We start from the raw sequence: 12,276 nt of genomic DNA, 5'->3' as shown, positions 1-12,276 counted from the left end.
AATTGAGGCCTGAAAAGCTAGTCTTAATTCACTTGATGCCTCTAGCATCTCAAAAGTAATTGCATTTCGATTAGTTAGAGAAATAATCCCTCACTCACGCGTTTAAAACAGAGATAACCTACATGGTGCTAATTGAAGGCAACAAAAGACGTTTGTGAGTTTTATAAAAAATCATACTGCCTATTTCTTTAACCATTGTTATACCACTCTATCAGATCAGATATAATGTTTGAAGCGTCATTCCATTTTTTTTAATCTTCGAAAGATAAACAAATGCTAGTGGTATCAGGCCACGAGTATTACCTTAAACGAAAAAACAAAACAACAACAAATTGGAACTGCTCAAAGTACCAAACCCATAAATGCCGCGCAACAGCAATTACGGAAGGAGAAAATTTTATTGAAACGAGGGGTCAACATAATCACGATATTTCCACGGGCAAACCTGATGCTCGACTAGTTTTGAAAAACATCAAGGAGCTAAGCGATAGTAACACCCCAACTAGTGATGCTCGACTAGTTTTGAAAAACATCAAGGAGCTAAGCGATACAGTCATACTTCAGTGGATCGCATCCCAGTATATGGAAAGTGATTGCAAATTTGCAAAAAGACGCTTCCGTCCAAAAACTTAATTTTTATAACGCCTCGAGTGGGCACCAATTTACAAAAAAGAAAAAATACCGGGTGCTCAACGAAAAAGTGCAGAATATTATGCATGTGTACGAAGAAAAAACTGATTTGCATTTCTTTCGCGCTATGGCGAACTTGAGTTAAATATTTGCTATTTAATCTATATTGCCAAGCAATAAAAATTTTTCCAAGTTTAATTATTTTCCTTGATTTTTCAAAATTGAGCTAGAGTCGATTTGAAACCGGCAAAATAATAAATACATACAAGGTGATGACTTTTCTTTTCCTTCCGCCCAACCCTGTAAGGTTAACCCATTTATTGTACCCTTGGTATACCCGTTATCATTTTTACCCGAAATTCAACTTTTTTGGAAAAATTGGAAAATTTTTTGTGCCGCCAGGGATTTGATCCTTTGATCTCTAGATTTTGAGACTAACGCTTTAACCACTATACCATGAGGCCTTTGGTTGTCATCCGATTTATTCTTCCAAATTTGGCTCTTTGATCTTTAATTAAGCCCATGTTTGAGTTTTCAAAGCGTAGATCAATTCTGTCGGCGCCAAAAGATCAAGGTCAAGAAATTCAAATGGTTTTGGACTGTTTTGTATATGCACCATTTTGAATCATGTCGGTCGGATTCGTTTTCAAGTTCATATCAAAGTCTAGACTATCGGCAAGGTCATTTCTTTTCAAATCTAAAATGCATTTAGCAGCGTGCATTTTAACTCATTTTGGTTCGCAAAATTTTTCGCAATTAAAGCTTTGATGTTTACCGACGATATGGTTCCGAGTCCTTTTCAAGTAACTTTCACTTTGATTCTAACAATTGGTTTTAAAAAGGGGTTAAATTGTAGTGGGGTTATCTGATTTGGGGGTTATATGAGAGGGGGTTAAGAAAAAGGGGGTTACAAAACACGGGGTGATAAGCTTGGGAACCGTCAAAGTAATATAAAAAATGGCTGGCTGTGCCAGTTACCACGACAAGTTTTAATGATAACGCTTCTTGTTCGAAATTCTTGCCTCAGCTGTGAAAGAAATTGGCCTCAATCTTAAGATTTTGCACACTAAATGCCACGAATTTTACAAACGACAATGAACTCCCACTTCAAAGTAGTTTTCCACAAACTGACTCTAATATTTGCAGGTTTTGATTTTATTCCTCCAATCATGTCAAAAATTAACATTAGAAAATTTGACATTTTAAAAAAACTTTCAAATAAAACAGTTTTTGTGGTCTTCTTTAGTTCAGTTTAAAAAACTCAAAAACACAAATGAGCATTAGCTTAGGATCAGTGACCTGTTGTCAAAAATCTCTTACCATTGTATCTTGAGCTGCAACGCAACATCTCGGAAAAAATTGTATTGAGAAAAATTGATATTTTTTTCGCCTTATTAGCGAGTGCAAACAAAAACAATACAAAAAAATACAATTGAACAAGTTCAAACTTTAGCAATTTCAATTGCATTTTTTCATTTAAAAAATCATGTTATAGAAAGTTGTACGCAATACAAGCTTGAAATGAACTACAGAAAAGATGAAATCATTCTAAATGCGTCTAAATTGAAACGTCAAACTTGAGTTGTAGACAAACAATTTTATGAAAGTTTTTAAGTCGAAGTCTAGTCACAATTGCAAGGGTTTTTTAATGGTGTATCATTCATCCCAATCTAAGGTTTGTTTGAGACGCCTTATTTTACGTGGAAACTACAAAATAAACAAATGAAACACATCTGAATAGAATCTGGATCCAACTTTGGAACAAAAATAATGCAGATACATGCATATTCTTAAATTTACCGGTTCAAAACTCAAATAATTTTGCATGTAAGAAACTCTCTGAGCTAAGTAGAGTTGAAAGTTTCTGAGTTTGTCTCTAATTATGAAGTTACAGGGCAAATCTTGAAAAAAAAAACACGAGCCGCGCCTGAAAACAAACTGCAGCGGAACGAAAAAATTGCCTCACCTCATTTGGTTTCTTGCCCTCCAAAAAATTAGTGAGCTTACACCATGATCTTCGTACAAAAAAGGATGCCATGATGGTTAAAAATATTACTTTTTGTTCGATGGCACACGAGCATGTGGATATAATACTAATTAGTAGCTAGCAGCATCCTCGTATTGCGAAAGTTACTTAATAGCTAGTAGCATCCTCGTAAGAGTAAAACGGCTGCAACACGGAGTCACTAAATATTGGTTTATAAATTGATTACACCCTTTAAGTGTTCAAGAGCTATTATTGTACTGACTTCTGAAGAGAGTGCAGAATATTTATACTAGGTGTGGTTTTTTTTTATTCAGTCAATTTCCGACTTGTTAACCAAGCGTTTTAGACGGAAGTTTTTTATAATCTTTGAAAAAATTTTTTGTCCTGAGCTCAAATTTAAAAAGAACTTAACTTGTGATTAATTTTCGTAAATTTACGGGGGTTCGAAAATTGTTATTTGGACAATTTGGGATTATTAATTGCGTTTTATTGCGTACTTATAACACACGTTAGCAGCTAATTATTGCGCGCCTACGCATTAATTAGCTGCTTACGTAATAATTAATAACACACGTAAGCAGCTAATTAAAGCAGCTAATTATAACACACGTAAGCAACTAAATTTGATTGAGACCAACAATTTCATCCTATCGCACGCAAACCGGGACGCTAAACACTTCCTTAGAATTTAAAATAGTGGCGCGTTAAAATGAAGAAAAAATGAAAACAAAATTTTTTTTTCTAATATTTTTCAATTCTTCAACCGAATTTTTTTTTTAATTGACCTTAACTGCAGTCGGAACATTCAGGGCTTCGTCCTGATATACGAACAGTCTTGTTTAAACATAATATTTGATTGTTTGATATTAAATATGCCTCATAATGATACTGAAATTTTGGTCCTCCGCCAAGTCTTACTAATTGTTCCGACTTACGTAACGAAAGTAACGGAATATTTGTGCTCGGGGCGAACTTTTTTCTTCAAACTAAATTCGACTTTTTAATTAGCAATATTTGGCGGAATTTTTCTACATCATTCAAAAAGTATTGTTGCCCTGAGCTTAAATTTGAAAAGATATTTCACCTGTGACATTTTTTCGTAAAGTTATGGGGGTTTAAAAATTGCCATTTTAGCCAATTTGGGACAATTAACGCGCGATATTTTTCTCGCTATTAACACGTAAGCGGAGATTTAAGTTGGATAAAAGAATGTTTCAAATTGGTTGAAGGAAGCTTATTTGCCATAATTGATTTGTTACATGGAGCGAAATCTATCCTTTTGTACTTAATATGGCGTGTGGGGGACGATTTTCAAAAAAAATTTCAAATTTAAGAAAAAAAAATTTTAAATTTATTTGGAGCGAAATCTATCCTTTTGTACTTAATATGGCGTGTGGGGGACGATTTTCAAAAAAAATTTCAAATTTAAGAAAAAAAAATTTTAAATTTGTTTTGATACATTTAATTTTTTGATGTTATTACTGCTCTATAAAACCTTAAAAGGCAGTCGGAACATTCAGGGCTTCGCCCTGATACGAGCAGTCTTGTTTTGCCTTTATCGCCGCAATTTGATCGCCGGCATCACAAAGCTAAATTCCATAGTTTTTTACAAACATCCTGCAGCAGTGCGAACGAAAAGCTAATTGCTATCCAATTTTAAGGGCGGTCTGAATGCGGTCACAAGCACACCTGATTTCAATTTATAATTTGTTGAACCAAAGAAGGAAATTAATAAGCCCAGGAAATTACAAATCAGTAAATAATAAAATGAAAACAAAAGATAATGAACTTGGCATCGCATGTATCAAAGTCCCAAAAATTTATTTAAGACGCTATTTCGCAATATGCACTATAAATCAGAACAAGACTGCTCGTATCAGGGCGAAGCCCTGAATATTCCGACTGTCTTTTAAGGTTTATGGAGCAGTAATAACATAAAAAAATTAAATGAAATTAAATAAAATGAAATTTTTTTTTCTAAAATTTGAATTTTTTTAATGAAAATCATGCCCCCACGCGCCATGTAACAACTCAATTATGGCAAATAAGCTTCTTCAACCAATTTGGTACAATTTCAAGGACGGATTAAATCTCCGCTTGCGCGTTAATAGCGCGAAGTACATCGCGCGTTAATTGTCCCAAATTGGTCAAAATGGTCAAAATGGCAATTTTTAAACCCCCATAACTTTACAAAAAATAATCACAGGTGAAATATTTTTTCACATTTAAGCTCAGGACAACAATACCTTTCGAATGATGTAAGAAAATTCCGTCAAAGATGGCTAGTTAAAAAGTCGAAATTTGTCTGAAGAAAAAAAAACCCACCCCGAGCACAAATATTCCGTTACTTTCGTATCGAAAGTCGGAACAACAAGAAAACGACGTGTGTCAAAAAGAGCCTTTTTGTTAATTTTTTTTACTTCGCTGAATAATTATTATTACAAAAAATATTCATCAAATTAGTCAAGTAGGATTTTCCCCATTTTGTTCGCGTTTTTTTTTCATACTTTTTGCAGTCAAAGGATTTTTTCTTACATTCGGGTCTTTCAAGTCAGATATAATCAATTTTTCCACCATCGAAATAACGTTTTCAAATTTCAGTTGGACATTAACAGACAACCTGAAGTGATTCAATTGAGTGACTTTTGCGGTTGAATAACCCAATACAAGAAATTAGTGCACGTTTTTGAGGTTGGCAACTTTTGTGTGAAATAAGCGAACCTAATGCGCAAAATTTCAGAAATATGCATAATTTTATGATTAGGTCGAGATTTATGCAAAGTTTTATTTGAACAGGGTGAAAAAGGGTACCCCTAAACAACCGGTTTGAAATAAACAGTATTGTCGATTTGCAGAAAAGCAAGTCAAGCGAATCGAATCAAAAGCATTGTCTGCTCCGCGCTGTTGGAAAATTCGTTCGCCAGATTTAGGTTAAATTAGAAATCTCGATAAGAAAGCGGTAAAATCATGTCTCCACAAGTCTTGGATTCGTCTTCACTTACCCGAATTTTTGAAATATTGGCTCCAATTTGAACTGATGCCATCGTTTTGCATTCTTTCAGTGAATTTATTGTTACTAGCAAAACAAGCTTTTCAAACGATGAAAGTTCAAAAATTGCAAGTTTCATAGAGCAAAATGGTCTGCAAAAAATTAAGTTTTTCAATTCAAGCTTTTCAAGCGATGAGCTTTAAAATATTTCAAGTGATTTCAGAGCAAATTGGTACGGAAAAGTTTGTTTTTCTAAGCATGGAGGTTGCTGTTTTTATACAGTGCTGATTTAAGTTATCCGGACAAAGCGCATTAAGCTAGAAATTAAAAAACTCGTTCCTCTCATATTTGGTTGACTTTTGGTAAAAAAACCATGTGAACAAAACTTGCTGAGATTTTCAACAGAATTAACACGATTTAATTTGTTTTGCGAAAATCAGGCTCAAAATTTTACCCCACAAATGAATCAGTTTTGACTTTTTTAGTCAACCAGAAATTACGCCATAACTACTTGGTCGATTAATGACATAATTATATCAAAATGAGCCTCTTACGTAGCCCAACAATTTTTAAGAAAGATATAATCTCCAAAACGTTGTCTTAATTACTTTATTTTTGTTTGATATACAAAAAAGGTCGTGCTATTTTTTGCGCTTTTTTTGGAGAATGTACCCTTCTTAAAGTTCGTTAGGCTACGTAGGAGGCTCCTTTTGAAATAATTTTGTCAGTGATCGACCAAGTAGTTTTGGCGTAACTTCTGATTGACCTAAAAAAAGTCCAAACTGATCCATTTTTCGGGTAAAAATTTATGCAGGATATTCGCAAAACAAATCTAACCATAATAATTCTGCTAAAATTTTCAGCAAATTTTCTCCTCAGTATATTTTTTTCTAAAATCAACCCCCCAATTTGAGAAAAACGAGTTTGAAACTTCTAGTTTAATGCGTTTTGTCCGGATAATTTAAATCAGCACTGTATCGTTTAAAAAATTTATCGAACTTTTAAATTTTTTGAAATATTTCTGTACTTGAGACAGTGACACGGCGTTAAAACTTCAAATCAAAGTATTCAAAGCTGCATTTGAACTGACAAAAGGAGCAAAGAAAAATGATTGCGCTGTATCGGATAACTTCTTTTTTGCCTTATTTCAAGAGCACAATAAAAAAAAATTTTCCTTCAACAAAGATTCGCCATGTAATTTGTTCAGAGCAAAAAAAATTGCCGACAAAAAGGCAACCGCAGAACTTCAGAGTATTTGAATTCAGATTAGTTTTGATAGTCAAAATTATTTTGAAAATTTACTACGTTGCCCAATACGCTTGTTAAAAGCTATAATTTTTTTTTACATTGATATGAATCTTTAAACGCCAAATTTTGGACAAAAATGGACAGGTTTTGTGTAGCCATGAAGATGAACTGATTTCATCTTGTCAGAAAGATTTTTTTCAAAAAAAAAATGTTTTAGAATGATCAAAACTTTAGGATGTTTTAAAATCTAGATTACTCTTGGACTTCTCTTAAAAGTCGAGCCTTAAGGAATTTTGAAGCAATGCACTCGAAAAAATTAAAACTATGCATTCAGTTAAACATTGCGTCCATAGCGCATTACGTTTTTCATCTTATATATGCAAGCAAGCAACTCTCTTTCTCTCTCTCTCTCTCTCTCTCTCTTCATTTAATATATGCTAGCAAGCACCTCTTTAACAACCAATTAGCTCGCCAAAAAAATTAGTTGTTGTTTTTATCAAGCTATTCAAGCTGTGAAACTAAAACAATTTTAAGTAAACCCATATCGTAAATTGGTTAGAAAAACGATACGTTTCGCGAAAAGTTGACACATTTTTGCACCAGCTGGTCCAGCTATAAAACTTCGAAAAATTTCAACTTAATGAATGAAGTCATTTGGATGACAACCGATGAATTTTTTAATACTATTTTCACGTTATTATATAGACTGAGTCGGTTCTCGAAAAGTGCAAGTTTTTTTCAGCAAGCTATTTCAGCTATAAAACTTTAAAATAGTTCAACTTTTTTAAGAGAACAAATTAGGTAGCAAAAAGTTCAATTTTTTCTAAGCACGTTGATCAAGCAATGAAATTTCGAAATATTTCAAGTTATTTGATAGACAACGTTGGTTTGCGAACAGTTTAAGTTTTTCTAAGGAAGCCATTCCATCTATAATATTTGAAACATTTTAGGTTATTTCCTAGCGCAAAGCGGTTTGCAAAGAAATACTTTTGTAATCATGGAATTTGCCTTTTTTAGTTGGCTCCGTTCAGAATAAAATGAATCTGCAATCGCAAAAAATTGAAAAAAATTGGAGAAGTACTTTCTAGACTTGAAGTTGAATCGAGTTAACTTGTTTAAAGACTTTAGAATTATTGAAAGTTCTAGAAAGTTCTTGACTCAACGCCTCATAAACAATGAGTTCGATGGTTGCTCTGAATGATGCTTAAACGTTCTGATCTAAGCCTTCTTAAACGTTGTGCTCGACAGAAAAACTAAAACATTGTGTCCATAGCGCATTAAGTTAATCGCTTAACCTTCTTATTCATTAAACGAATGACAGAAAAATTAATGCCATATGTAATCTACCAAATAGTGCAATGGTTAAGAGCGATCATTGAGCTCAACGTTTAAAAAACTTTTCAGAGTTTAGAAGGTTCTGGAATTTTTCAGTCAAAATCGGATTGACTCCTCATATTGTTAAACAATATTAAGCTAGAATGCTTAGAATTCTTGTTGAAAATAGTACGAAAATATTTTAGATGAACTCGACTCAATTTCAAATCAAGACGGTAAATGCTCATTTTTTGTCCAAAAATTTTATTAACAGATTCATTTCAGTCTGAAACGAATCAGCTGAAAACAGCAGCCAACATGCTTAAGACAACTAATTTTTCGCAAATCAATTTCAAATATTTATGACTTGAATAGCCTGCGTAGAAAAACTCAAGCTTTTCACCACCCGATTCAGTCTATAAAACAACCTGAAATATTTCAAAACTTCATTGGTTTAGTAACTTGCATAAAAAAAACCTCATTTTTTGCCAAAGGTTTTGCTCCATAAACGAACTTTAATTATTTCATCAGCTGAATGGATTTAATCAAATAATTAATTTTTTTTGCCATCCGATTAAGAAAAAACTTGAACTTATCCAAAGTTTAATTACTTGAATAGCTTGAAAAAGAAACTGATTCGCGTTATGTTTCCAAATATTTTTCCTTGGATAGTTTGCGTAAAAAAAATTAACTTTTTCGAAATACGATTTGGTCTAAGAACCATTTTGAAATATTTCAGGGCTTTATCGCTTGAATGGCTGCAATAAAGAATTTTTTGCCACCCGTTTCCCTCCATGCAAAAAAAATTAACCTATTTCAAAGTTTCATTGCTTGAGTTAATGTTTCGTCATCCGATTTCCCTCATTGAAAACTTTTAAATGTTTCATAGCTTGCTTAAACAAACTCAAAAATTTTCGCGGACCTATTCGGTCTGAAGTAATTTGATTTTTTTTTTCAAAATTTCATAGCTTGACTTTTTCGCTCCGAAAAACTTGATTTTTTTGCAAACCGATTCGCCTGAAGTTTTTTAATAGGCAATCAGTCTCTGATAGCAATCATGAGCTTCAATTTCAGATTCAAGCTTCTTTGCATATTCAGTTAGAAAAAACGATGTACTGTGTTGAGTGAAGCGTCATCTCAAATGTATATCAGTTGTATTTTGAGCAAGAATGAGAAATTGAAGAGAAATTTTTTTGAAGATTAAAGGCAAAACAAGACTGCTAGTGTATCAGAGCAAAACCCTGAATGTTAGCACTGGCCCTTAAATTTAAAAAAATCTTTCTTCAAAAAATCGATGAACAGCTGATCGAAAAAGTGAAAAATGGATTTTTTTCTTTTCTGTTTTTTTCCCACCACACGCTATGTAAAACAAAAAAGGATGTTTTTGGCATGTGAGGATTTTTTTTGCTCAAAGAAATGTTTTACTCAATGAAAGACTTTGAAGTATTTCAAAGTTTCATTCAATGGATGGCTTTATTAGAAAAATTGAAACTTTTTGCCATCCGATTCATTCGATAAAATAAATTGAAATTAATCAAATTTTAATTACTCGAATTGCTTGAAAAAGAAACTGATTCGTCCTATCGTCTGAAGTATTTTTGTTTGGATAGCTTGCATCGAAAAATTCTCTTTTTCGGAAAACTACTCGGTCTAAGAACCAACTTGAAATTTTTCAAAATTTTATCGCTTGAATGGTTGCAATAAAAAAAGAGTTTTTCGCCATCCGTTTGCCTCCATGGAAAAACTTACCTTTTTCAAGTTTTACTGCTTGAGTAAATTTTTCGCCACCCGATTTTCCTTAAGAAATACTGTGAAATAATTAGAGCTGAAAATATAAGAACTCAAAATCGTTTTCGTACCTATTCGGTCTGAAATAATTTGAATTTTCTTTTCAAAAATCCATAGCTAGAATAATTCGCTTCGAAAAACTTGATTTTTTTTAGCTGACCGATTTGACTTGTGAAATAACGTGCAAAAATGAAGTTTCTTAGCTAGAGTAGCTTGCCTTAAAAAAATTGCATTTTTTCTTGAAACGAAAGCCGCATACTTCAAGTAGTTTTTAGAAAAGAAGCAAAAAATTTTTCACCAATGTTTCATAAAAAATCCATGTTAAACTTTTTTTCATATCCGATAAATGAAGTTTTTCAATAGGTAATCAGTCTTTGATAGCAATCTTGAGCTTCAATTTCAGTTGCATGCTTTGCTTATTTGGGTAGAGAAAAAGATGTACAGTGTTGACTGAAACGTCGCCTCAAAAGTATACTAGTTGTACTTTAGAAAGAATGAGAAGTGAGGAGGAAAATTTTTTAACATTAAAGGCAAAACACGAATGCTAGTGTATCAGAGCAAAACCCTGAATGTTACCACTGACACTTAATTCTTTATTTAGTCAATTTATTTAGGTATTCTTTATTTAATATTTAGGTATTCTTTGTTTAGTCAATTTTCCACTTCATAGGTAAGCGGAATATTTGACGGAATACTTTTATACCATCTGAAACATACTGTTGTTTTGAGCTCAAATGATTGTCTATCTTTAATTATTTTTTGCAAAGTTACATGGGTTTGAAAAATTGAGACAATTAACGGGCGATATATTGCCTTCTATAGCACATGTAAGCGGCAGATTATTGCATTCCAATTTGAATAGAGGCCAGCAATACAAAAACTATACACAATACGAGACGCTAAACATACCCTCAGTACTTTACATTGCGTTCGGAGGGATAAAATTATGAAAAAATGAAATATTTCGTTTTCTTTTTTTTTTCAATTCTTTTGGCAACTAGTCAATCAAAAAAAATTAATTGGCTGTAGGAGCAGTCGGAACACTCAGGGCTTTACCATGATATGTGAGCAGTCTTTTTCAATCAATGATCGGCTAGACTAAGTATTTGTGAACGAAACTTTTGTACAAATTGAAAGATATTGTTTTCTGGAGTTCAAATGAGAAAAAAAGAACTTAAATCCGTCCAAATTGATTTCAGTGATGTCATTTGGTCTTTTATTAAGCTGCGTGATGCTAAAAATATTCTTCTATTCTTTGTGTAGCGTGTAGGGTGATAAAATGAATAAAATCGTTTGGTTTATCAATTTTTCACAAAACATGTTTTTAATTGGCTTTAAAATTTAATGAAAATATCCAAAAAGTTCGCTAAGATAAGCAATCAGTCTTGTGTTTTTTTTTGAAAATAATGAAACTGGATCATTATTTATTCACCAATGCAAAAAAAACACAAGACTAATTGTTTATCTTAGCGAACTCTTCGAATATTTTGATTAAATTTTAAAGCCAATTAAAAAAAGGTTTGGTGAAAAATTGTAAAGTAAACGACTTTATTCATTTTATTCATCACCCTACACGCTACACAAACTATAGAAGGATATTTTTAGCATCACGCAACCTAATAAAAAACCAAATGCAAATAACTTGCATTAAAAGTCAATTCGAAAAAGACTCACTGCGGAAGTCACACCAACGCTTTACAAGCTCGATAGCAGGGGGTAAATTGCTTTACAAAATCTAGAGCCAGTTATTGCCGTGAAGCGCCGACCCGAGCAAGGCGCGCCCATAGGCTAATTTCTCAAGTTTTGAGTTCAGTGGCAAAACTGGCCACTTTGTTTAAATTGCCGTTTTCTTTTAACTTTGCAATTTGTCTTTTGTAGCGGGTTGTAGTAGTACCAAACAAAAAGAAAAACAATGCTAACATCTGTCGAATTTCTGCAGTTAGTTTTGTTAAATTTATAAAAAACTTAACATACGACCACCGGCTTTTGAATTAAAGCAACGTTTAGCCTCAAAATTAGTTGGCGTTCACTCTGAAATCTGTATTCATTGACACCGAATGAAAAAAACTAGGTTTGATCGACCAAAACTGACGTTGTAAAGTATTATTAAATGGGTACCCTTTGAGGGACGATTTGGATGGGGGTGTAGCTGGGGGTGGTCAGCAGGAGAGGGGACGACAAAGGGGAGGTGGTACTTACTTGGACTTGCTGAATGAGGTCATGTAGGTGAGTGGTCTGCAGATGGCGAACCACCTGTTGATGCTGATGGTGGAGATCAAGAGGAAGGAGGAGACGAGAGTGAATGAAAAAGTGCAGGAGC

The 12,276-nt window shown here is 33.2% G+C and overlaps 1 protein-coding gene across 8 annotated transcripts in view; it reads right to left on the bottom strand.

Annotated features, from left to right (window-relative positions):
* LOC134844102 (orexin/Hypocretin receptor type 1-like) overlaps window positions 1–12,276 on the bottom strand; it is a 74,962-nt gene that overhangs the window by 2,853 nt on the left and 59,833 nt on the right. For all 8 annotated transcript variants that reach the window (XM_063860644.1, XM_063860652.1, XM_063860597.1 and 5 more), the window contains exon 4: window positions 12,156–12,276. In XM_063860644.1, coding sequence (XP_063716714.1) covers window positions 12,156–12,276 — 121 coding nt within the window. The remainder of the gene's footprint in view (window positions 1–12,155) is intronic.

Source organism: Symsagittifera roscoffensis, chromosome 1 (genome assembly GCF_963678635.1).
Source record: "Symsagittifera roscoffensis chromosome 1, txSymRosc1.1, whole genome shotgun sequence".
NCBI classification, from domain to species: Eukaryota; Metazoa; Xenacoelomorpha; order Acoela; family Convolutidae; genus Symsagittifera; species Symsagittifera roscoffensis.
This window is presented reverse-complemented; position numbering and strand designations above follow the sequence as displayed.